The sequence below is a fragment of the Sminthopsis crassicaudata genome, chromosome 2, assembly GCF_048593235.1.
Source record: "Sminthopsis crassicaudata isolate SCR6 chromosome 2, ASM4859323v1, whole genome shotgun sequence".
In the NCBI taxonomy this organism is placed as follows: Eukaryota; Metazoa; Chordata; class Mammalia; order Dasyuromorphia; family Dasyuridae; genus Sminthopsis; species Sminthopsis crassicaudata.
The window spans coordinates 359,816,659-359,844,192 of NC_133618.1; the positions used below are offsets into that span (position 1 = coordinate 359,816,659).

At 34.5% G+C, this 27,534-nt stretch overlaps 1 protein-coding gene across 1 annotated transcript; it reads left to right on the forward strand.

The window, feature by feature from the left end:
• On the forward strand, window positions 1-27,534 carry PPP2CA (protein phosphatase 2 catalytic subunit alpha). Its single transcript, XM_074290920.1, has 7 exons — window positions 1-520; window positions 20,230-20,439; window positions 21,656-21,829; window positions 22,402-22,491; window positions 22,934-23,095; window positions 25,594-25,712; window positions 26,646-27,534. The coding sequence occupies exons 1-7, from the start codon at window positions 419-421 to the stop codon at window positions 26,716-26,718; spliced, it is 930 nt and encodes a 309-aa protein (XP_074147021.1). The 5' UTR covers window positions 1-418; the 3' UTR covers window positions 26,719-27,534.

Here is a 27,534-nt window from a genome sequence, read left to right on the forward strand (position 1 = left end):
GAGACCCCGCCCTGAAGCTAAGGTGCCTCTTCCTCCCAGTTCGGGCTCATCGCGCCCACACCCTATATCCCTTTCCCTACGCCACCCTCCGCACTGAAACTGCGGCTGCGCCATCTCTTTTCCCAAATTCCTGCCAGCTCCTTTCTCCTCCGCCTCCCCACGTCGGGGAATTGACGTCAGTACGCCGGGCGGCCGCCATTACAGAGAAGCTGAGTTCCAGAGCTAGAGGGAAAGGAGGAGTCGCTGCCGCCGGCGCCCAGGAGAGTCAGCGGGCAAAGAGCCGGTCCCGAGAAGCAAGCCCGGCCGCCACCCACAGGCCCCGCGACAGGCGGTGGCAGTTGTGTGAGTGCGTGCTTGCGGCCGGAGCGACTGGGAGAGGGTGCCGGTGGGGCCCGGAGGCGGCGGCGGCGGCAGCATCATGGACGAGAAGGTCTTCACCAAGGAGCTGGACCAGTGGATCGAGCAGCTTAATGAATGCAAGCAACTCTCGGAGTCTCAGGTCAAGAGTCTCTGTGAAAAGGTGAGGCCGCTCAGCAGGCCGGGGCCTTGGGCCCAGGGCCTGAGTCAGCGGTGCCCGCCCCCTCTCCCGGGAGGGTGAGCCGGGCCCCCCGGGTTCTGCGCGAGGATCGAAGGCTGGGGGAGGGCTTCCTCCTTTTCCTCCTCCGTCCTGGGAGACACGGTCGGCCTATCCCATGAGGATGAGGCGGGGTGGGGTGGGGAAAAGGGAGGCTTCCCTAAGACCCTGGCCTGCCTTCTCGCTAGGACAGAGAGAGGGGGCATGGACAGTCTGCGGCTGGCAACATGGCGGAATCCGCCAGATTCACCCGACGCCCCTTTCTCCGTTCCTACTAGAGGTGGTCCGGCTTGCAGAAAGCCTTTCCTTTGAGCCCGGTTCTTGGTCTCCGCTTCCCGGGGCTTCTCGGCGCCCCCTGGATCTGGCGCTGGGATTGGCCGCCTTCGCTGCCTTTGCCTAAAATGGCGCCGCTCGGCTGGGTCTCGGGAAGCTCTGAGAGTGGCCGGGTCCCGGCCGGCCGGCGGTGGACTGGAAGGGAGGGGGTCGGGGACCCTGGAGCTGAGGCAGGGGAGGAGGGGGTCTCCAGAAAGGGGGAGAGAGGGTGGCGGGACTAAGTTCGTCTTTGGGAACCAGGAAAGATTTCGGTGATGGGCGGGAGACGGGGTTGGGCATGGGGAGGCTGGGGGGGAGTGGGTTGTGTGGGAGGAAAGATGATTTAAAGGGGATTGATTCTCCTTGCGTGAGGAAAAATGGTTCCAAGAAATTCCCGGGTTTAAAATCTAAAGGTAAAATAACATTCTAGAATTAGGGTCTCCTGGACTGTATGAAATAAAGGTCATGGGACTTTAAAAAATTGGATAGAAAATTCAACTCTTGTTACAATGTATAACTTGCTCAAATGGAATTAAAGTGCATTCTGTGAGTTTTTCTGGGCTTTTAAGAAGTCTTAGTCTTGAATTTCATATTTCACCGTAATTAGTTGGATTTTGTTATAGTTACAAGAAGGGTCGTGGTTAAATGGTGTTATCATAAAATAGATTAATTTCTTGCCTTGAAAGAAATTGGTACGCATGTTGAATGTCATTAAAGTAAGTGGTATCAATAAAATTCATTCTATAACTTCTCAGCTTTTTTTTCCAGTATTCTTGCTCCCCCCCTTTAAAAGTATCATAATTTAGAGACGTGCTAGTTTGTTGAATTTGTAAAATGAACGTTGTAAAATACTGAGCTGTTGTAAGAATCGTTAAATATATTAATATTTTTCCTCAAGCAGCCTTCTCCCCCTTATGCAGATAACGATTCATTTTGAATAACAACATTTTTGACTAGCTGAAGAAAATAAACTAAATAACTTGTGATTCTTATTAAAATGTACTTTATATGTGTGTATAGCTAGATTTAAGGTGGCTGTACATATTGAACTTTTTACAATATTGTTGATGTTATTAATAAAGCTTATTTTGAGGATCATAATCTTTTGTCCTTATAGTCTTAAGATTTAAGTGAGATTCCTTTTCACATAGAGAGGGAAATAAAGGTTACTTGTTGACTGACTAAATGGAAAGCTTTGGATTAATGTCGAATATGAAATTTACATTTAAACAAAAACTATTTGAAAATCTGTTGCACAATTCTATTTTCTTAAAGATGTGGAAGGGTTCTTTGTATTCCTGAGATTGGCAGTTTAGAGATTGTATTTCAAACTGTCACCTAAATTGACAGTTTTAAAAGTTTTCCCTGCAACTTGAGTAGTCTCTTCTATAGATGGTAAAAGCAAACTGCTAATTTATAGGATTGAATTTGTATTTATATTGGAATTCTAATTTATCTTGGACATGTGTACTGGTTGTTGACCCCCTAATTCAATAGCACCAGGATTAACCTCTAGTTGAAAGTATAATAGTTCATTCACCTTTGTGCAAGAAAAAATTCCCAACATTATATTTTGATTTAAAAATAAATTAGAAATGATGCTCTGGTATAATTCCAACTGAAGGAGCTATAAATTTGTAGCTAAAAAGTCATTTAAATGTCAGAATGAAAATTATTCTGAGCTCTATGCCCTTATTTATTCTCTTTAAGTTCTAGCTTGTGCCTGCAATTCACACCTTCTTTCCTCCAATGCACTTCAAATGTAATAGCTCCCTCCTTTTCTCATAGTGCTCTGACTTGTACCTCTTTTTGTATTTATTAAATTCCCCTTTTATTGTCCATGTGTGTATTTGAAGGTGTAAGTACATACAAGCATGTAAGAGTGTAAACATCTATCAGTGTTTGTTTATAGTATGTTTCTATATATGCTGCTTCTGCCTCCCTTTTAAATTAAAAGCTTTTTGAGAGCTTAAGTTGTTTTATTATCATAGTCCTCAAACCTAATAATACATTGCCTTGCATTGTGTATAGTATTTGCTGGTGAATTCTCATTTGCTTTTAACCAGAATGTTTTATGAGCCTGGAATCCTGGGCGGGGAGGGGATGATTTTTTTTTTTTTTAAGTGTTTAAAATTCAAATTATGGGGGTGGCTAGGTGGCAAAGTGGATAGAGCCACCAGCCTTGAAGTCAGGAGGACCTGAGTTCAAATCTAGCCTCAGACACTTAAGATTTCCTAGCTGTGTGACCCTGTGTGACCTCAGCAAAAAAAAAAAAAAATTCAAATTATGTAAACAAATGCATAGCACTTACATATTCTACAGAACTGGGGGAAGGAGGGATCTTGGTTCTTGGCCATGGAGAAAATTCCCTTTTTTTTTTTTTGAGGCTGGGGTTAAGTGACTTGCCCAGGGTCACACAGCTAGGAAGTGTTAAGTGTCTGAGACCAGATTTGAACTCCTGAATTCAGGGCTGGTACTCTATCCACTGCGCCACCTAGCTGCCCCCCATTTCATTTTTGAATAAAGGTTTTTTTTTTTTTTTTTGGACAAAACATATGCATGAGTAATTTTGACCCTTGCAAAAACTTCTGTTCTAACTTTTCACCTCCTCCCCTAGATGGCAGGTATTGCCATACATGTTAAATATATGTTAAATATGATATGTGTATACATTTATTTGTATACATATGTACACATATTTATACAGTTATCTTGTTGCATTAGAAAAATTGGATTTAGAAAGAAGGTAAAAATAACCTGGGAAGAAAAACAAAAAGCAAGTAAATAATGACAGAAAGTGTGTAAATGCTATGTTGTGGTCCACACTCATTTCCCAGTGTTCTTTCCCTGGGTGTAGCTGGATCTATTGGAACTGATTTGGATCCTCTCATTGTTGAAGAGAGCCATGTCCATCAGAATTAATCCTCATACAGGTATTGTTGTTGAAGTGCATAATAATCTCCTGGTTCTGCTCATTTCACTTAATATCAGTTCCTGTAAGTCACTCCAAGTCTCTGTATTCATCTTGCTGGTCATTTTTTACAGAACAATAATATTCCATAACATACATATACCACAATTTACTCAGCCATCTCCAATTGATGGGCGTCCATTCAATTTCCAGTTTCTAGCCACTACAAAAAAGGCTGCCACAAACATTTTTGCACATATAGGTCCCTTTTCCTTCTTTAATATATCTTTGAGATATAGGCACAGTAGAAACACTGCTAGATCAAAGGGTATGCACAGTTTGATATCTTTTTGAGAATAGTTCCAAATTGCTCTCCAGAATGGTTGGATCTGTTCACAACTCCACCAACAATGCATCAATGTTCCATTTTTCCCACATCTCCTCCAGTATTCCTCATTATCTTTTCCTGTTATCTTAGCCAGTCTGGCAGGTATGTAGTGGTATCTCAGGGTTGTCCTAATTTGCATTTCCCTGATCAATAATGATTTGGAACACCTTTTCATATGAGTAAAAATAGTTTCAATTTCATAATCTGAAAATTGTTCATATCCTTTGACCATTTATCAATTGGAAAATGGCTTGATTTATTATAAATTTGAAGTCAGTTCTCTATATAGTTTGGAAATTAGGTCTTTATCAGAACCTTTAACTGTAAAAAATGTTTTCCCAGTTTATTGCTTCCCTTCTAATCTTGTCTGCATTAGTTTTGTTTGTACAAAATTTTTTAACTTGATGTAATTAAAATTTTCTATTTTGTGATCAATGATTATTCTAGTTCTTCTTTGGTTACAATTTCCTTCCTCCTCTACTTTTTGAGATTTCTTCTGATTTATTTATAATCTCTGAATAAAATATTTTTCCTGGAATGGATCTCTTTGTATACTGGAGGAGTGATCATTTGATCACTAATTTGAAAGTTTTGGGTTAATGTATATTTTGATGATCTCTTTTAAACAGTTTTGGTTTTTTGGAGGATGTATGTTTTTCAGTCAAGTCATTTTGTGATTTTGCTGACTACTTTGTCAATCTTCGTATGTTTTTATTTTGTTTTTCCTAAAAGTTCAATAAACCTATAAATAAATTACAAAGTCTGAAGATAACAGACTTATCAATATAAAAATATATTCCCCACTCCCCTCCCCCTGAACACTCATCTGGTGAAAAGTAGGTTTTCCTCAATCTCTCTTAAACTCCAATTTTGCTCTCCAACTTCCTGCTGGACCTCTCTACCTACATGTCCTTTAAATAACAATTTTGGATCATCCTTTATCCCTCACTTCCCATATCCAGTCAGTTACCCAAGTTTTTGCTTCCACATATATCATCTATCCCTTCCTCTGCCCTAGTTGAGGCTATCATAGTGGCTTCATAGTCTTTTTCTTCTTTTCATAGATGCTAAAGTTTGGTATCCCTAAACATAGATCTTACCATATTAATTATGCTCAAAAAGTTCCAGTGACTACCCTTTTTTTCCTTTAAACTAAAACTAAAACTCTTCTGGTTGGCATTTAGCATCCTTTATAATCCAACTCCAGCCTGCCTTCCAGATTTATTACAAAATAATCTTCACACTCTGTAGTCAAGCCATGGCAAACTGGTCTATTTGCTTTTCTTCACAAGATATTTCATCTCCAGGCTTGGAGATTGCACAGGCTGTTCTTCATTTCTGCAATGCCACTTCTATCTCATCTCTGACTTTGAATTGCTATTTTACTTTCTCATTCTGTAGGCTCTTCCTTGACACCTCTCCCCTATTTTGTTGTATTTATTTTGTAAATTCTGAGAAGGGACTGTTTTTGGTGCTTATATTAGCAATCAGTGTGTGATGCTGTAAATGATATTTTTTGATATCATTTTTTAAATAATTTTTACTTTTTAATAATATTTTAATAATAATTTAATAATAATAATATTTAATTGCTTTGGTCTTGAGGCTTTCTCAAGCTTCTTAGATCCCTTTTGCAAAAATCATTCTGAAAGTTTTTATTTTTAAAAAATATCTACACTTTCAGAAGGAAAAATTTGGAGTGATTGTCAACATATGCTGCTTAGATGAGTTGCATTAAAGGGAACCTGATGCAAGAGTTTGTTTCAAAATGCTTATTGCATATTAAAATATTTAATGTCAGTGACAGTGGTAATCTGTAATGGGTCTCTGGTAAAAAATACTGAGACTTGCAAAGTGGTATACCTCGAACAATCAGTAAAAATAGGTGCTTGTGCTGAAAGGAAAGACTAATATCTCCTTATACTTAGAACACTGAATTTTATCTCTTCAAAGAAATTCTTACTAGTGTATTTTTCTGAGGTTCACAAAGCACTTTTTTTCAAATCTGAGATAGGAAACAACACAAAAGATATTAATTGCCTGTGCCAAAGTTGGATAGTGGGCTGCAATTTATTTAATAACGTTTTGGATTTTTTCTCGGTCACATGTAAAAATACTTTTAATTTTTAAGAGGTCTGAATTCTCTCCCTTCTCTTTCCCTGAGATTTGATAGACTTTATCCATGTTTAGTCATGCAAAATATATTCACATGTTAGTCATATTGTGAAAGAAAACCCTACCCCTACTCCCCCTCCCCCCAAATCCCGCTCCCCAATTAGAAAAAAATTTTGAAAAGTGAAAAATAGTATACTTTGATCTATATGCAGAACTCCCATCAGTTCTTTGGAGGTAGATAGCATTTTTTTCATCATAAATCCTTCACAAGTGTCTTTAGTTATTCACAGTTGATTACCATACAATGTTGCTGATACTGTATACAATGTTTTTCTGGATCTTTTCACTTAACTTTGCCTCAGTTCACTTAATCCTTATCTGGTTTTTCTAAAATCCTTCTGCTCATTTCTTAAAGTACAATAGTATTCCATTCCAATCATGCCACAATTTGTTCAGCCATTCCCCAATTAATTGATCTCCAAATGATGATTTAAAATTCTTGGTCACCACAGAAAACATTGGCATAAAAATTTTTGTACATATAATTCTTTTTTTTTTTTTTTTTTTTTAATCTCCTTGTAGTACAGATCTTTAGTAGTGGTTTTTGCTGGATCAAAGAATCTAAAGGATTGATCACAATTTTATAGCTTTTTTGGGCATAGTTCCAAATTGCTTTCCAGAATGGTTCAACCAGTTTACAAAAAATTCCCACCTGTGCCAGAATTTCAATTTATACCTCTCCCAAACTCTCAGTTGATTGTTCTTTGCCACTCAGTCTCGAATTTCTCATGGATATAATTTTTATATTTTCAGCCTATCAGCTGTTTTTACACCAGTTGTAAATATGCATGGGTTGCTGGTTTTAAAATTCACTATTAGGAAATGTTTTTACTTTGACTTCTAAAATTTAGTTTAACTTAGATACAGTTATAACAATTATGCTTTTAAAAATTGCAGCCCACTATCCAACTTTGGCACAGGCAATTAATATCTTTTGTGTTGTTTCCTCGACAGTTTATAATATTAAAATATAACTATCTCAGATTTTTTAAAAAGTGCTTTGTGAACCTCAGAAAAATTCAAATTTTGCCTAACCAGAGAATTTTTTTTTAAAGTATTTCTTCCCCAGATATGGTTTGTTCTAAAAAAATTTTATGGCATATGCACCATATATAAAATTTTTGCCTATTATAAGTGATTTCATTTTTAAAATTTTTACATATATTTGAAATAAGTATATTGCTTCCTATTGTTCTTGAAACAATTATTTTTCTGTCTTGTTACTACCCCAGTCTTGCTCAAGTACGTGAAAATTCTGGAAGTCATTGAAGTTATGTCTTTATACCAAATCATTTTGTATATCATGTTTCAGTTTTTAGAAATTGAATGATCAAGATCACGTACATGTACATACTAGGTTCTTAGAGCTGATATTTAGTAGAGCTAGTCTAATTTCTATCTATCTTTTTTTTTTGAATTTTTGAAATAGACTTTTGGAAGTCTATTTTTTTTTCAGTTCTGAAAATTTTTGTAAATGTTCTAGAAATTTAGAGAGTTAGTATTTTTCCTTTTTTGCTCTGAGTTTGTGTTTGTTGAAGCATCTGATTAACTTTTTTTGAAATTTTATGTACAAAATTTATTTTAGGTGCCACATATAATAATGAATACTTCAATACTATTTTTTATTTTAAGCAAAAAAAATTGCATTAAGCAATATAATTTAAAATCTCTGTTTTTAGAAATTGATGAAATGTATTGGATTACTTGATATTTGGGAAGGGGGGAGGTTTGGAACACAGGATTATATGTAAGGGTCAATGTTGAAAAATTGTCCATGCAAATGTTTTGAAAATAAAAAGCTTTAATTAAAAATAATAATAATAAATTGGTGGTATTCATTATTTAGTTGCTAAATTCATGTTCTGTTCCAAGAATGGAAATAGCAATATTCTCAAAGTTACCTTGAGAAACATGAATGTCACCGTAAAAGTGTCAAACTCATTAAATAAAGCCACTGCAGGATTTTGTCTTGAATACAGTGATAGAAAAATGAAGTTGGGGAGATTATGGTGTGGAATATAGGAAATGGGCATCTCTCATTGTGATACAAAGGAAATGGACACTCAGTCACCAAACATTATCATTGGCCTGATATGTGCATTGGGAAAACAAACAAAAATAAGTGAGTCCCTGCCATGGGGAGTTGGGAGGAGAATTTATATTTTATTAAGAGAAATGATATACAAATATGTAAAACACAAAATATAAACAAGGTAAATGTAATTTTTTTTCTTTTTGCGTGGAAGAGGTGGTGGTCAAGCCATTGAAATCTGTGGATGAAAAAAAATGCAATCAACACTTGATCTCTTACAGAACTTAGTCTGATCTAGCTAGTAGAAGAGACAGACAAAACTAGATGAGTGCTACAGGAAAAATGGGAATAAGTCGCAATGGAACTGCTCAGGTGGGAGATCACAGGCTCGTTTGAGCAAGTAGCTTTTGAACTGTGCCTTGAAGGAAGATAAGATTTAAAGGATGGATAGAAATAAGAATGGAATGACTAGGCAGGATTTTTTTTCCTCCTTAAAAGAGTATTCCGAAGGTGGGAAAGTGCAAAGCATTATAAATTTCTTTGGAAAAGAAAGTGTTAGTAATGTTTTTAGGTCAGATGATTTATATATTAGCTCCTACTAGAAATCTAAATTGAGGTGCATAATGAACAGCCGTATAAAGTGGAGGTTCCTTTTTATTTGGTTATAAGTTATTTTGAGGAATTCTCTTTGAGTGACTACTAAGAAATTTGCTTGTTATTGAGTTTATTGAAATAAACTTATCAATATTAATCTGTTTGAACTGTCTTATGGCTATTGAATGGTAAGGTAACAAGCTCTTTATATTTGAACAAGAATCTACAAGCAGTACTGTACTTTAGGTGCTACCTGGAGCTCAAAACATTTGTAATGTAATAAAATTGATGGTGGTGTTTTTGTTGTTTATCCTTCGTTCTCCAAGACAACCTGCCATGGCATGCGAGTGAATTGGATTTGAGTAAATAAGGGCTATATAATTTTTATCAGCTTCACTGTAATTAACTTTTTTCAAATGATGTTACTTTTACTACTAATTTTAATATCTGGAACCTTCATAAATGTACCAACTGTCAGAATATTTCTACAGGTTCCACCTGTTCTTATTATGAATCAAATGTTCCTTGACATAGGAGTGGAACAGATATAGCTGGTTTAGATTTTTTATGCCCTTGAAAAAGAGGAGAATTCAGGGGGGGGGGTAACAGATTTTTCTCAGTTGTTTTCAGTTGTGTCTAATTCTTCATGACCTCATTAAGGCAAAGATACGCCATTGGTTTGCCATTTCCTTTTCCTGCTCAGTTTACATATGCAGAACTGAGGCAAATAGGGTTAAATTACTTTTTTGGAGTCAAGCTGAGCTAGTAAGGATCTGAGGACTATGAGTCTTCCCGATTCTAAGCCTGGGGACTTTGCTATTTCATCTAGCTCCACTTTGAGACTAGTGAGATAAAAAGGGAAATAGTTTTGTGATACAAGTGGATCCATCATAGGAAGGATCAGACACTTCAGTTACCTGCATTTGCAAATTGAGAAATGAGAAACTCTAGTGTCAAAACCTTGTTCTCTCCCCTCCTCCCTAGTCCCCTAGAGTGGTATGTTTGGCAAAGGAGAGTTTTCTCCTTTGAACCATCCATTAGCGGAAACTAGAGAATTACTGCCAGTGGTCTTTAAATGGCTTTTGAGGAGATCCTGGGAAGGAAAGTGGTATATGTATGTTACTTTTTAGGGCAATCAAGGGATTAGGAGATGTGTGAAGGAGATCTTTTACTACTACATATCTGCTTTTTTTTATTCCCTTCAATAATTTTTCTCTATGTTTTATTTTCCATTGAGTATCTCAATTTTGAAAATCTTTTTGTCTGTTCTTTGGATCATGTTTGACCAAAATGATAATGAGGAATAATCCTTTAGCAGCCATCCTCTTTGTTGCCTTCAGCAACAAAGGTGGCAGTTTGGCCAGTGTGGGAAGGGTTTTTTTTAACAACCTAGATAAAATTAGTTTGAAAAGAGGATTGACCCAAAGAAATTGCTCTTTAACTCTATTTACTAGAAAGCAATCCATTTCTTAAACTGACCATTGTAATTTTTGTTTTCTTCCTGTGATGAAACTCCTGAATTATGATATATTTTTGACATAAACATTTTTTCATTAGGTAGTTGAGGAAAAAAACTACTAAAAAGCTTCAATGGAAGAGCTCAATGAATTTGTCATTTGTTTCAGCGCTATGACTTTGGAATAAGATGACACATAGATGGGCAGAAATGAAACAAGTCTTGCCTTTTTTACACCATGACGGACGTATTTGAAGAGGGAGAATTTTAACTGATGGATTCTTTAGATGTTAATTAATCTCTTTATTTTTTGGAAATAGCATCCCACAAATTTACCATCTATTTTATCTATGCAATTTTGGTTGAAAGGAGCTCTTTGTTTTTGCAAAATTATCAAGTTTAATCTCAGTTGCATTTGTTTTTGTGATTATAAATGGTTTTAAGTTAAATTCTCCCAAACCAAGGGAACATTTTTTTTTTAAGCATCTTTGAGGTACTTGGGGAAAAAAAGAGCCTCTCCCTATCAATAAACTCTTTGTAATAATTTGTATTTCCCTGTGAAAATTAATGAGTTGCTTAATATAGAACCAAATTTCAGGAATAGGTGTTAGAAATCACCTGCTTAAATCTTTTTTTAAATATAGATGGATGGATGGATGGATGGATGGATGGATGGATGGATGGATGGATGGATGGATGGGGAAACAAGCCTAAAGAGAAAAATGACTTCTATCTGCTTCTGGTAGAAAGAGTCTTAAAATTCAGTTCTCCTGAATCCCATTCTAGTGCTGTCTTCAGATGTTCTGTGCAAGCATAATCCATTAGAAATTGCTCTTTTAAAAAGCTCTTTTTTGTTGTAATTTTACATTTTCAGAGGACACATTTAAAACTCAAGGGAAATGGCTTGTGGTAGGAATATTGCTTGAAAATTGTTTATGCTTTATTCGTATGTATATCAAAACAGATTATTTGTGGTTTAATTATAAAATATTATCTATTAATCAATGGTACACAACACTTCTGAGTTAAAATTAGAGTGTTCTTTGTGCCTTTAAGCATAGTTTAGCTACGTTCTCCACTGCTTTTGAAGATTTTTGTTTTAATTTTGGATTATTAAAATCATTTCAAATTAACTGTATTATACAAGGTCTCTATCTTTTGTGTCATGGAATCCTTTGGCAGCCTGTGAATCCTATGGATCTCTTCTCAGAATAGTATTTTTAATTCATAAACTAGATAGGACAAAGGAAACCAAAAGTTAGTGAAAATGAAAATAAAGGTGTAATAAAGGATGGTAATGTTTACCATCCAAGTTTTTCTGAAATAAATAGTCTGTGGACCCCAGGTTAAGTACTCTCTTCAGTAATAGAACTAAATATAAGGTAGGAAAAGAAGTAGGGTTTCTCCAGATGGACAGTTCCTTTTATCTTTTGGGTTAAAATGACATCTTACCAGTAATTATTACAAAGTTGGGTGAGACTTTTACTCTAATTTTTTTTAAGGGTAATAATGAATTTAAAGATTCTGATATGATTAGAAACTAAAGAAATCTATACTTTATAATGAGAGCAAATTAAGAAAAGGCAGGTCTTGTAAAGATAGCCAGTAATTTGAATTCTGCTTCTAATTATTTTCTCCTCTTATAATAGATCTCAGAGGACATCTACCCCAACCTATACCTGAAGAAGTGTGTGTGTGTGTATGTGTATGTGTATGTGTATGTGTATGTGTATGTGTATGTGTGTGTATATATATATATATTCCTTGTCTGTAAAATAACCTGGAAAAGGAAATGGGAAACTCTTTCAGTTGTCTTTGCCAAGAAAACCCCAAATGGGATCACAAAGAGTTAGACAAGACTGAAAACAACTGAACAAATTGTTTTTCTTACATCAAGGTGAAGTTGATATTTGGCTCTCTTCAACTTCTACCTGGTTCTAATCCTCCCCCCCCCAAAAAAAAAAAAAAAAAAAGCCTTTCAAAAAACAACTTTTTCTTTTTCTTTCCTCTAGTCTCAAGATCCCTAAATTCTTACTCTTCCATGTCTTGGTCTTCATCAGGCCTATGGTTCTTTTTTCTGTCTTTATCATTAGCCTTTCTGAAATGTTTTCAGAGAATTCTTAATATTTTGTCATATTTTTGGTATATTTTAATGTCATGGTTTTTTGTTTTGACCCTTTTTTCTGATTTTATTTCTGTGATTGTGTTGAGGGAAGGAACAGAGTTGAGTTTTTTTTCAGTCCTTTATACACAGCGTTTGGCTAGTTTTCCCTTACTTGAAAGCATACCAGACTTATTACTTTATTACCTATTAATGATTTTGAAGAGTAGTAAATTTCATATTAATATTGTGGTATAAGAATAGTTTGTTTACGTCTGTAATTAAGCACAGATTAATTTTTTTTAAATTTTGAAATATTTATTTATAATAAATTAATGATATGTCATACCAATAATATTTTTAAAACAATAACTACATTTTCCAAAACAAAAATAAGAAAGTTGGCATTATTTTACTTAGCTATGACAATTTTTTAAAAATATATATTATCCCTTGTATTCATTTTTTCAAATTATCCCTCCCCTCCCTCTATTCCCTCCCCCCGATGACAGGCAATCCCATACATTTTACATGTGTTACAATAAAACCTAGATACAATATATGTGTGTAAATCCCATTTTCTTGTTGCACATTAAGTATTAGATTCCGAAGGTATAAGTAACCTGGGTAGATAGACAGGAGTGCTAACAATTTACATTCACTTCCCAGTGTTCCTTCTGGTGTAGTTATTTCTGTCCATCATTGATCAACTGGAAGAAGCACAGATTAATTTATGAACTTTAACATATTTTCCTCAACATAGACACCTCTAGTGCTGTCTTCAACCATGGACTTAACATGCCTAAACCTTTATGGAAAGGATACAGATTTTCTCTTGTAGGAAAAAAAAGTACTTTTAAACTATGTTGAATAGATGGTAATTAATTGCTGATTTCAGTCTAATTCTGTATAGTGTTTGTTTAAAAGTTCCAAAGTTATTTATATTGGCAAAGCAAATTACTTAAGAGCTCTGTTTCTGTTTTGCTTTTTAATTCTTGGCAGCTATCATCCGTTTAAATTCTTTTTTCTCCTATTGTGACGTATTTTGGCACTAAGATTAACATGTTTTTAAAAACTATCAACAGTATATGTAAACCATTTAAAATAACTCAGTTTATAATGAACTGGTTCAAGTGGAAGCAATTTGTTTTTTTACATATATTAAACCTATTGGACTTGTACATCTAAGTAGAGCAGAAAAGGTTGCACATTGCATTTGTTTCCTTTTTCCCTCAAGAATTCCCCTCTTCCCCTTACATTTTAAATAGCAAATTTACAAAGGATGTTTCAGATAATTTCTTGGTAGGTGGATTTAAAAAAAATTAGTGATGAATGTCTTCAAGAAAAGATAAGTTTTAAAATAAAAATTGTCTGAAGCAAGTATTGGTTTGTTATTGCCTGTGTGCCAAGGCTAAATGATAAAATATTTTGAGACTGAAAAAAAAACCTCCCTGATGGATATTGTGCACAGTGAACCAGGACCTGTTTTCACACTGTGTGCTAATATTCTAAAAGTATAATCCTCTGGAATCAATTGAATAGATTGATCATTTCTCTACTTTGCTATATAATTGAATGGCTTGTGATGTTAATTTTTAACAAAAGAAAATAGCTTCTCATTTGATCCATTCAGAGGAAAACATTTTTCATTAATTAAATACTAGTGATACAGTGGATAAAGTTTTGGACCTGAAATGAGGAAGAGTCATCTTCCCAACTTCAAATCTGGCCTCAGGACACCTATTAGTTGTGTCACACTGTGCAAGTCACTTAACTCTGTGCCTCAGTCTCCTCATTTGTAAAATGAACTGGAGTACATGCCAGACAGCTACAGTATCTGACCAGAAATCCCTAAATGGGATCATAAAGAGTTGGACATGACTGACCAATATAAAATTAAATTCAATAATCTCAGACTTAACTTCACAAATCATCAAGTTTAGTCCATGATTGACTGTTATATACAGTATCCCTAAAAAGTGGTCATCCAGTTGTCATGTCCATCTCTTGTGAGGGGAAATCATTGCTTTCCAAGGCAATTTATTTTCCTTTTGGACAGCTCTAATGGTTATGAAATGGAAGTTTTTACACTACATCAATCTCCCGCTCCTGTCCTCTAGGGCCAAGTAGATGAAGTATCCTTTTCTTGTGTAGCCATGGCAAACCTTTTCCACCTTTCTGAACCTCAGTTTCTTTGGTAAGATAATGGAGTTTAACCAGATGGCCTCTAATATCTCCTTTTAGCTCTAAATGTTAGGATTCTATATACATGATAACCTTTAAAATAAAGAAAAACAAACCCCTGCCCACCCCATCATGTTCTGTGGATTGAACTTCTTCAGTTCCTTCAAAAAAACACTGGACATGCATTTGTTATGATCTGAGACACTCCCTGTTCTGGTCTTCCAGTTTGTTCCCTCCTAAAATGTGTTTAAAACAGAATATAGTGCTCCAAATGTGTTCTGACCAGAGTTTGGAGACCACTTAAGTTCACTGAAAAGGATGGAGTGGTGAGTTGTTCCATAGTAACTCTTTTATTCACTATATTTGTTTATCCCTGCTTTGTCATTTGGAAATTTGATAATGTACCATTTATCCCTTCACTTAATCTCTTGATTAAAAAATATTGAACATGTGATACTATCAAAGAGCTTCATCTAAATTGACATTTATCCATTAATACTTGATCTTTGAGTCTAATCATTCAACTAGTTCTTATTAAATCTAACAATACTATCATTTAGCTCACTTTTCCCCATCTTACCTACAAAATTTGTCATGAGATATCTTGTTAAAATGCCAAAATGTAAGTGAACTTTATATGTAATATTTCCTGACCGTCTAGTGATCTGTTAAAAAAAAAAGGGGGGGGGGATTACAAGTTCCACCATTTTTTAAGGAAACTCAGTTTTTTTTGCAGTCTCTGCTTCCTTTTAAAAATGTTTGCAAATGTTTACTTATAATCCTTTTAACAATATATTTTTTCAAGAATTTGAAAGTATAGATTGGAATTAGTCTTTGCTTTAGTTTAAAAATTCTGTCCTCATTTTTTAAAAAATTTGAGTGTTCCAACATGACACATGGAAATATGTTTAAAAGGATGGCACGTATTTAATCCTTGTCAGATTGCTTGCTGTCTTGGGAAGGGGATCACACAGTTCCTCAGGCCTTTGGGGAGCTAAAGGAGGGAGTAGCAAAATTTGGAACACATCTTAGAAAAGTGAATGTTGAAAACTATTTATACATGTATTTGGAAAAATAAAAATACTATTAAGGAGGAAAAATTTCTAAGACATTTCAAAAACTGCTCTGTTAAGCTGTTACATACATCAGGTTCTTCAATATCTTGACATATAGTTCTTTAAGCCTGCTCTCTCTGATAGTTACCTTACTTATCTTGGGTTTCATTTCTGTGTTAACTTATTTTGTTCATTCTTTACATAAAGGTCATCCTTTCAGAAAGAGGAAAACAAGCAAAGTTAAAGTTAAATTCTTCCTTCTCTTTAGTATTCCTCTTTGTTTCCTTCTGAACTTTAGCATTGAAGATATTCTCTTACAAGACATCTTCATTTTGTAGATCATGTGTTCTTAGCTTTTTTATGTGTCCAGGGATTTCTTTAGGAGTCTGGTAAAATCTATGAACCGTTTTCTCAGAATGATGTTTTTAAATAATTAAAGGGAATGCCAAATTTTAGTTAAAAACTAGTGAAAATAAAGATGACATTTTTTTCTCCCAATCAGATTCAGAGTTCTAAATCTGACCCTGGAACCAAATTTAAGAGCCCCTTCATTAAATAGTTATCCATTTCTTTCTTGAAAGATTACTTCTATGAAATTTTAGACCATGAGATCCTTCCTATTTACCTCTAAACTCTGTGATCTAGGATGTATAGCCAGGTACTCCTAGCTCTTATCACATGTTGTAAAAAGGTGGTTGTCTCTTCCTTTCAAAGTTCCCATTTGTATCAAAGATAAATACTTTGAATAGTCTTATATTTTATAGTGAAGTAGTAAATAACTCCTTAAAGATAAAGCCCTATACTCAGTTGAAAAACCTACCAATACAATAAAGAGAAAAATAGAGATCAGTTCCTACTCTTTGGCTAATCCAATCAGAATACCTTTTTAATAGTACTTAAATTCTCTTTAAGACAGGCCAAAATTGTAGTTCCTAAATGGAGTACTCCAACAAATTCTGAGATCATTGAATTCCCCGTCACAATAACATTATAGTTTTATGATATTATGATGTTTCTTGGTTTAAACCAGGAAACCCCCAGTCTGTTTGCTCCTTTTGTCTAGATGATTTGTCTGATGGTCCCATGACTATCTCTTATTCCCACCATAAGTTTTCTCTAATTATAAAATAAATGATTAGGACTAATTTGCCTGTTGGATCTCTTGTTTGCTTTGTTTACTACTAAATTTTGTATTTATATCTAGATAGAAGCTAAGGCAAATCTTTGCATCATACCCAGTTAGTATTTTTACCATCATAGTTAAGATTCCATCATTAAGCCATAATCCAGAAATCTACATCATATTCTTGGAGACTAGCTTAATTACTCATTTCCTAAATGTGCCTTTCCCTCTTGAAACCCATGTTGCCTTTATTAAACAATAGTGAAGAAAATATCTGGGTCTAGGTTTTCAAAGACCTGCTTAGGACTTTTAAACCCTAACACTGTACACTGTTTCTTAAGTTCCTTGTGATGATATAATATGCATGAGAGCAAATAATACTACTAGATGTGTCTAAAATCTTGGAAAGCTTTCAGTCCTATATCAGTTGTATTCTAGGAAAAACATCAGACCTCTCATTAAAGTCTGACAAATAGGCCACATCAGGGAGTCAACAATCACTACTATCACTTGACTCAGTTTCCTTTTATCCAGTTTGCTTCCTCATGCCACCTGTGAATTCACATCAATCCTTGCACTGGATTCTTCTCCAAAGATTCTCAATGTTATTTAGCTTTGTGTTCAGTTTTTTCTTCCCTTACTCTAGTATGTCACTTTTCTTTTTTTTTTTTTTTTTTTTTTTTTTTAATGTTCTGATGTTACTTGCTGCTTCTTTACATCTTTGTTTTTAGCCTAAAGCCCATCCATTTAAATTATCTCATTTTATCCTGAACAACTGTAGGATGTAGGTGTTGTTATCCCATTTTACAAATGTGGAAACTGTCTGAGGGAAGATGAAATTACTCAGGATCACAAATCTAGTACGTCTCCAAGGCTTAGTTTTGAAATAATTTTAATTTCTAACTTCAAGCCAAAAGTCCAGCTCCTGTGTCATTTAGTTGCCTGGTTTGTCCCAATTTGGTAGTATTTACAACTCTTATGTTATTAAAAATGGAAATTTTTCTGTATAATTGTTAAGTATAAATCAATTCTTATAAAAGGAGTAATTGTAAATGTTAACCAGAATATTGTAATCATAGACATTGAACTTTTAAAAAGAAGACGTTAGTATAAACAGTTTCAAAGATGTGAGAAATGGCTTCTAATTGGATGCAGCTAGAAATCTCTCTTTTACCAACTATACTCAATGCCTTGACCCCAATCTGCAGCAGTGAAACAGGCAAGACTTCTAAGGGAAAGTCAGAAAGAGTGCTATAAATAAATAGCTTTGCCCATCTGAAGGAACAGGAATGGCAATCAGAATCTGAGCTTGTAGCAAGAAATTACCTCCAAAAAGAGTATCTAGGCAAGATTAAAACTTGACAAAAACATCCCCTAATTTGCTTTATAAATGACATAGGTTCTTGGATATAAAGCTATGATAACAATTCTGAATCAGAATTTATCCTAGATAATAATGACATCAAGCATATATAAACCAAATACTTTTTTGGTCTTAAGGGGCAGCTAGGTGGCACAGTGGATAGACCTAGAGCCAGGAAGACTCTTCTTTTTGCATTCAACCTGACCTAGTTGTGTAAACTTGTTTGCTATTTGCCTCAGTTTTCTCATCTTTAAAAAGATCTGGAATTTGCCAAGAAAACTAAGATGGGATCATGAAGAGTTGGACACTACTAAAAATGACTGAACAACATTAATTTTAATGATCTAGAAATTTTTCAAGTTTCCTGTCTAGGTAGGATTTTATGAGTTTCCTGGCCGTTTTGCCTGTTTCTTATATATGCTACTTCATCTTCATTTTTGTATCAGTTGCCTTCCTTGTCAGGAATATAATCCCACCTCAATTCTCCACCTATAAGGTCCCTGTTGTCCCTCAAAACAGCTTTCCTAATCTTTCCCACCCATTTTCCCCATTACTCTTGAATTTATGTATAATCATTTCAGTACATATTTTTTAGTCTTTGTATGTTTTGCACATTGCCTGGCACATAGTGATAAATGAATACTTGTTGATTAATTTGGTTCATTTAGTTTGAGGAAATTTAAAACATTGACTTTTAAATCTAGACGTTAGAAATCAAGAATAAAGTTCACTTAATTTGGAGATAAGAAAACAGAACAGTAGAACTAAAGTGATTTGCCATAGTCACTAGGCAGATATAATTTGAACCCAAAACTTCTGACTCCAAAAGTAGTTCTTTCCTCTACCACTGCATGTTTTGGAATTAACTAACCATGTTTTGGTTCATTTAGAACTTAAACTTGTAGCTAAGAATGGGCAGCTTATATTTTATTTTTTTGCTTTTACATCACCTTGATTTCCACATGTGTCTATCTTTCTCGTACTCTTAGGTAGACATCCATAATTAAAAAAAAAAAAAAATCTCTATTCTTAGACATCACATTGACTATTCAGGGATTTTTGTTGTTGCTGTTGGGTAGATCATCATTTCCTGAATCGTTGTCCCTTTAAAAGTAACTTCTACTCTGTCATTATCCAATTTCTTATTAACTTCATTGGGGTGTATGGAGCCCATGATTTATTGTTGCTATTATTGTTAACATAAATGGGTATGAAAATTCACTCCTGCAAAACAAACCTTAGTCATAGTGATTGCCCAGTGACCTTCATCTCTGGCTGTGAGACAAGGGGATGAATGAAATTATTGTTAAGAAGAATACTCAAGAATACCTGAAGAACTTAGAACATTTGAGTATGCTTATAGTATTTTTCTTTGCAGTCTTCTGCTGAAAGTTTAAACTACTGGTTTCTTCTTTTGAGAGAAATAAATAAATGTTATTACAATTAAAAGTAATAATTTGGGAAAGAATGGACAGTGCCTGTTTATATTCCTAAGAGTCTCCACTCTTGGCTCTAGAAATGTATTTGTTCCAACAAAAAGAAAAAAATCATTGATTCTTTAAAAAAAAATTATGCAAGCTTAATTTTACAGTTTAATTTTTTTTTTTTTTTTTAATGATCTTCAATAGTTGAAAAAACTTATTCCACTAACATTGTCACACTAGTGCTAATAAGTGTTTAGTTGAATGTCATTGAGAAGTCCAAACATCTAAGAGGAATATAGTATACCCTGATAATTTCTGGCAGTCATTGGAGTGACAAACAGAGAGAATCCATTGTTTTCATTATTTTTCCTATGCCATTAGCATTTAAAGAAATTTGTTTAATTGATCCTTTTGAGACTATTAGTTTATATAATCTGTTATCCACTTTAATAGAAATTCTAGATAGCAAGTAAAATTGGCTATTTTCTTCTGTTGCTAAGCATACTAATATACTTATTTTTTTTTCTTCATCCATAGGCTAAAGAAATCCTTACAAAAGAGTCCAATGTACAAGAGGTGCGATGTCCAGTCACTGTCTGTGGAGATGTTCATGGGCAATTTCATGATCTCATGGAACTTTTTAGAATTGGTGGCAAATCACCAGACACAAATTACTTGTTTATGGGTGATTATGTTGACAGAGGATATTATTCAGTTGAAACAGTAACACTGCTTGTAGCTCTTAAGGTAACTTTTATCATTTTTCTTTGGCCATGTGTACCATTTATTTATGTACCATGAATGCTTTTTACTATCCTAGTATGTGGCTGCTATTTTTTTTTTTTTGTTTGTTTCGTTTTACTGAAAATAGACATAGACATTTCTTGACTTTTTAAAATGAATGAAGAGATAGGAAGAAAAAAACTATTTCTCAAGAGAGCTGTTTCTAGGAACTAGTGTTAAAAAGCTGTGCTGATACATAATTAATATAAGTATCCCAGGAATTTGTGTGCTGGCAACTGGGAATGTGTAAAAAAAATTTTTTTGTTTTTAATATTATCTATAGCTCCTTTTGAAGAAAAACTCTAATTGTAGGACATTATTAGAATTTATTTAGATTTCTTGAGAACCAGCAGGCCAAACTCAGTTTTGTGAAAGGATATACATAATGTAGCAGCCACGAGCTGCTTTTCCTCAGTGTTTTGAAAGGAGTGGATTAATGTAGTGCCAAAAAGTGGGTTTTTGGAGGGAATTAATAGTCATTCATTTTTTTCTTTGAGATTTTGAAGCGTGTTCACAATTACAGATGAAATATTCTATATAATTTAAGGAGAAAAATCTTCATCTGTTCCATAAGAAGTTGTACTGTGTATGACTTTTAAAGACATTTTCCTGGGCTCTTTGTTTTAGTTTTATTTCTGGGTCACTTTTTTTTTTTTTTAAACTTTTATTATTTTTTTGCTGAGGCTTGCCCAGGTTCACACAGTTAGCAAGTGCTAAGTGTCTAAGAACAGATTTGAACTCAAGTTTCCTGACTTCAGGGCTGGTGCTCTATCCACTGCGCCACCTAACTGCTCCCCAGAGTCACTCTTGAATGACAATTTCCTGTAATAAAATCCTATGGTACTAACTAAACAAATTGAAAGCATGAAGGAAAGTATGTAAATCCACCAATCCACCTATACCTAGAATCCAGAATTACATGATCAGCAGAAATCTGAGTATTTCATTTCCCTAAGAATTTGTGTGATTTCAGGGTTGAAGGGTGTTCTTTTAGTATTTGCCTAAGCAATAGGAGAATAAGCTTTCAAGAATATTTTAAACCCTGAAAACTTGGCTATTGGTAAGGAAAATTGAATATTTTCCTAAGTAAACTGGAATAGCCACTTTGAGGTTCCCTCTATGTTGTAATTGGCTTCCTTTTAAGAAATTAATTAATGTTCCTTTGTGTTTTTGTTTTCAGGTTCGTTACCGTGAACGTATCACTATTCTTCGAGGGAATCATGAGAGTAGACAAATCACACAAGTATATGGTTTCTATGATGAGTGTTTAAGGAAATATGGAAATGCAAATGTTTGGAAATATTTTACAGACCTTTTTGATTATCTTCCTCTAACTGCCTTGGTGGATGGTCAGGTATGTTTTGATGTCATTCTCAGTGTATTAGTGTAGCGTCAGTACTTAGCACTTGTTTAAATGAGTAGTAGATATAATGGGACAAAGGATGATAGAAACTTCATTCCTGCCTTCATGGAGTTCAGTCGTATAGTTTTATGTAGTACAAACTACATAAAAATACCAAGGAAATGAAAAGCAAATATGTGATTGGTGTGGGATGAAGTTAATCAGAAAAGTCTTCTTTGACTGCTTGAAGAAGCTGAAGCAAATTGAATCTGAAAGAAAGTAGTAAATGTAGATTTTGGGAGAAGGGAGCTTTCCAGTCCTGAAGAATAATATGCACAAAGGTATCCTGGGAGAGAATAAAGGATAATGAACACTGACTACCGTGATGACTAGCCTACATGGTGATATAAGATTTTGATTGTGATAGTACAGGTACCTGAGCTTGAATAAGCTTAGGACTGGCTATGTGTGGAATGCTTTAGTAATAAATATAATGCAAAATACCTAAAGCTTCTGTTGAGTAATCTTTTTATTTTTTTTATTTTTTCTCTTGAGCAATCTTGACATGTAAATACTTCTTTCAGATATTCTGTCTACATGGTGGTCTGTCACCATCCATAGATACACTGGATCATATCAGAGCACTTGATCGCCTACAAGAAGTTCCCCATGAGGTATTTGTTTTTATTTGTTCTTTATAAACTATTCTGTCATTTTCCTTCTCTTTTGGGGAGGTTAATAACTAAACCTTACAGGTATTTGTTTATATTTAAACTAGTGACTATTAGTTAAGATATGTATTATTTAGATCTGGATATTTGGCTGTTATTTGGCTACCTTGAAATATAATGATCACTACAGAATTTAGATAAGAGAATTACTGGTAGATGTATCAGTGCAAGTCCATCCATCTCTGTTTCTGGAACAACAAGTTGAAAGTACATAATCTTTTTAGAATTGTCTCCATGAGTGCCGGAGGGAGATAATTTCAAACTCAGAATTTTTTAAAAACAACTTGTCCTTAAATACTACAAATACATGCTATTTCTCATGTTCAAATGGCTCATAGTTGGTTAATTTATAAAGATTAATTTTAATTTTAATGTGTGTTTGTAGGGTCCAATGTGTGATTTGCTTTGGTCAGATCCAGATGACCGTGGTGGTTGGGGTATTTCTCCTCGAGGTGCTGGATATACATTTGGACAAGATATTTCAGAGACATTTAATCATGCCAATGGCCTCACGTTGGTATCCAGAGCTCACCAGCTGGTGATGGAAGTAAGTCATAAATCATAAGATTATAGCCAGAATTCTAAAATGAACTCCCTTTATTTTAGAGGTGTAGGAAATAAGGTCCAAAGATGAACTTCACCTCAATTTTCTGTTATAATATGCCTGACAAGTGATCATCCAGACTTTCCTTGAAAATTTGCGGTGAGAAAGGTCCTGTTCTTCTTTTAAGTTTTATGTCCTGATACAGAAAGTCAAAATTGAAAAAAGGAGACCGGTAGTTACTCTTCCCCTTATAGAGAAATTGAGCTTTGGTCTCCCCAATATGTTCTGGAGCATCTGGAAAGATGTAGGATAAAAGCATAATTGGAATGATGCCCAGAGACTATGCCCCCCATTATGCCCTGAAATGCTATAATTGGCATTTTAAATTTTTATATAAATAGCATATTAAATATTTAGGCATTTAATAGTTAAATATCTTGGTCCTAGTCTATGTATATATTTTGATATAAGCTAAGTTTAGTTGCACATTAAATCTTTATACAATATACTAAAAAGAATATGTCCTGTGGTATAGCTACCACTTATTTATATTTCTCTAAGACCCATGAGGTTTTTTATCTATTTAGGTATCTTATGACATAGTGCTTTATCCTGGTCAACTTTCTCATTTCTTGCTCTCTGGTTCTGTCTCTGTCTCTCTTTCTCTTCCTCCCTTCCCCTACGCCTCCTCCATCTCACTTATCTCTGGTTCAACTAACATCTCCATGTTACTGATTTCCTAGAATCTACATATGCAATCTTCTCTCCCTTCTGCCCCAGTTTCATATCTCAAAGTTGCTTCTATATATTAAGCATAAGCATCTCAAACTCAGCATGTTCACAACAGAATTCATAATCTTTTCCTCTAAACTGAACCCCCTCCCATTTTTCCCATTTTTCCCATTTCTCTGGAGAGCTTTGCTTTTCTTGGATTTAAATTTTTTCTCTTCTGCCAGTTAATTTTGCTGTTCAGACTACAAATTGTGCTTTCATAATTCTTTTCTTTTTAAAAGCATTCAGAAATATTTTCCTGTGTGTGTTTTGTTTTTGCTTTTTTGCTTTCTTGGGAATCTGAAGGGTTCTTTGCCTCATCAGACAGCTAATTTGGAGGCCATATTTCCTTCTCTTATTAATTTCTTCATTGTTAATTTATTTGCTTATGCTCAAGGTTGTTAATTGACTTCCTGACATCTTTGGTCATTTCATTTTTTTATTCCTTAATTTTTTAATCATGCTTTCTCTGGAAATGGAATCTCAAAGCCATCTCAGACTTACATGCTTTTAGCAGTTTCGGTTTTTTACCACAAGTGACTGTTTCTAGCAGGCCTGATAGATGCACACACATTGGTATCCTGTCTTAGTTCTATTTCTCAGTTCTCTGACTAATGTTTCAGTAGAAAATACTCCAGGCTTAGCAAAGAATAGGTTTCTCTGCCTTCTGATTTTCTGTGGAAGTGGATGGAAAGTAGAGTTGAGTTCTGTTGCAAGCTTGTGAATCAGTTTGTGCAACTTGCCAAAATGTGGGGAAGAAGATGGAATGTTGAGTGAGTTAGAGGTGAGATACTCTTCTTTGTTATTAGTCTATTGGATTTTTACTTCATTAGGCATCTTTTGATGTTCTAGTTGGTGGTAACAATTAAATTGTTTTATCTCTAGTGCACAATTACTATTTTGGAGTGATCTTGAAAATTGGAAAAAATGTCTAGTTCTTCATCTTTTTGGTCATACGTCTGGAAACATCCAGTTTTTTCAGGATCATCTCATAGGAATCATTCCTGACTCATTCTGTTCTCCTTTACCCTACATATTTAGTTAGTTGTCAAATTTTGTTAATTCTTTCTTCATTATATTTCTTTTGTTCATCCCCTTGTCTACGCTCACACCACAACCCACCCTGATTTCAAATTGTCTTCACCTCTGTTTTGAACCATTGCAATAGCCTCATTGCTTTTCATCTAGAGTTTACTGGTCCGTTTAGCTCTCAGAATTTTTCTCACAGTATAGACCTAACCATGTTGATTTTCCACTTTAGTCATTCCTGGTTGCTTTTAGAATAAAATAAAAAGCCTCCTATGCTTGGCATTTAAAGACCTTCATAGTCTTGCTTATGCCCATCTCTCAAGTCCATTTAGACATCATTTTTCTTCATATATTCTATAGTCTAGTTTTGTTGGCTTACATGCTATTCCACATATGTGACATTTTGTCTCTCATTTCCATACCTTTTTAACAGCTATTCTTATTTGGGATGTTGTTCTTCCTCACCCCTGCATAATAAAACTCCTTGCTTCTAAGAGCTTTCTTGATTCCTCTGATAATGTTTCCTCCTCTTGAAATCACTTTGTATTTTACGTTTGTTTATCTGTGTACATGTTATATTCCCATAATAATAAGCAATCCTCAAAACAGGACAAAAATGTTTTGTGTTCTTTTATTTAATAGCATAAGTCAAATAATAATAAAGTCATATCTAACTTGGTGTTTCTTTTTGCTTATTTTAGGGATATAATTGGTGCCATGACAGGAATGTAGTAACAATATTCAGTGCTCCAAATTATTGTTATCGTTGTGGTAACCAAGCTGCAATCATGGAACTTGATGATACTCTAAAGTACTCTTTGTAAGTATTTACACGATAAGTTGTCTGTTAAGTGGCAACGTAGAATTGTTAATGTAGAATTGAATTGGTAGCAGTTAGAACATTAATAGTTGAATGTAGTTCTAAAGGTTTAGAAATGAAAAGGTTAAATCAGTTTGCTATACTTGAACTCCTCATGTTCATGTAATATTCTAGAGTTTATAATGTGCTTTCTTCTTGTGAGATAGATATAAGAATTATCCTCATTTTACTTATGATAAATAAGGGCACATTTTCTTCTAGTCACATTATAGTAAAGATTTGAGCTAGGAGTCAAAACCAAGACCCTTGGGACTAAATCCAGTGTGCACTCTCTGTCTTATCAGTATAATTACTTTTAAACATATAGTTATATTGAATAGATGTGGGTTTTGAGTTACTATTAAAGACAAATACACTTCTGTTTTTGAAATATATGAAATATGAACCTTGTGATCACTTAGGGACCCTAATAATGAATAATATTGTGTGCACTTACTTCTCAAGGACACAAAATGTCCATGAAATGTAATTAGTGCATTAAATAAATTGAATGAGTATCACTGAAATGTATGATTGAAACCAGATTTCCTTCTGCATCCATATTTTGTTTAGTTGGAAGTTATATTCTTCAGTTAACTCACAAGAGATTATAGGTTTAGGGCAAAGTGTTGAGGTTCAGTAGTGTGTAGGTTGGACAGAAATTGGGCATGTTAGACTAACTGTAGGCCAGGCTAAGAATAATTTTTACATTGTATAGGTCATAGCGGATCATGACTTTAGGGCTTTAAATTTAAATCTTAATTTATATTATATTGAACTATTAGTTTTAAGGAAGACTAAAATTTAGAAAAGTGAACTTTGGGATAAGAAAAAGATAATTTGTTTCTACCATCATTATTTTGACCTCTTGAAATACGACGATTTGTTTTTCAGCTTGCAGTTTGACCCAGCACCACGTAGAGGTGAACCACATGTTACTCGTCGTACCCCAGACTACTTCCTGTAATGAGATTTTAAACTTGTACAGTATTGCCATGAACCATACGTTGACCTAAAGGAAATGGGAAGAGCAACAGTAACTCCAAAGTGTCAGAAAATAGTTAACATTCAAAAAACTTGTTTTCATACGGACCAAAAGATGTGCCATATAAAAATACAGAGCCTCTTGTCATCAACAGCCGTGACCACTTTAGAATGAACCAGTTCATTGCATGCTGAAGCAACATTGTTGGTCAAGAAACCAGTTTCTGGCATAGGCTATTTGTAGTTACTTTTGCTTTCTCTGAGAGACTGCAAATATTAAGATGTAAACATTAACACCTCGTGAATACAATTTAACTTTCCATTTAGCTATAGCTTTACTCAGCATGACTGTAGATAAGGATAGCAGCAAACAATCATTGGAGCTTAATGAACGTTTTGAAAAATAAGTACCAAGGCCTCCCCTCTATTTGTGAGTTCTGAAATTGTTTTGTTTATTTTCAGGGAATACTGTTTAATTTAATTGTATGATTTGTCTGCACTCAGTTTATTTCCCTTCCCAGCCTCAGCCCTACATTGTTCTTTGTTATTGTCAGATACTGGTGAGTTGTTTTGAACTGAACTGTTTTTTTTTTTTTTTTTTTTTTTTTCCTCCTGTAAGATGTTACTGCACAAGAGCGCTGCAGTGTTTTCATAATAAACTTGTGAACTAAGTACTGAAAAATGTCAAAATTTGATTGTAGCAAAGGGCAGACTGGTGCTGTTTTATTCAAACAAAGAATCAATTTATAAATTGTTGAATTCCAGGTAAAGAAAAATAAAAATCAAGGCCACTACAGAA

Excerpts from the sequence above, each read along its gene's own strand:
- PPP2CA (XM_074290920.1), top strand. The coding sequence starts at position 419 with ATGGACGAGAAGGTCTTCACCAAGGAGCTGGACCAGTGGATCGAGCAG. Across the intron at positions 521-20,229 it reads TCAAGAGTCTCTGTGAAAAG|GCTAAAGAAATCCTTACAAA; the intron begins GTGAGGCCGCTC and ends CTTCATCCATAG. Across the intron at positions 22,492-22,933 it reads TACAAGAAGTTCCCCATGAG|GGTCCAATGTGTGATTTGCT; the intron begins GTATTTGTTTTT and ends GTGTGTTTGTAG.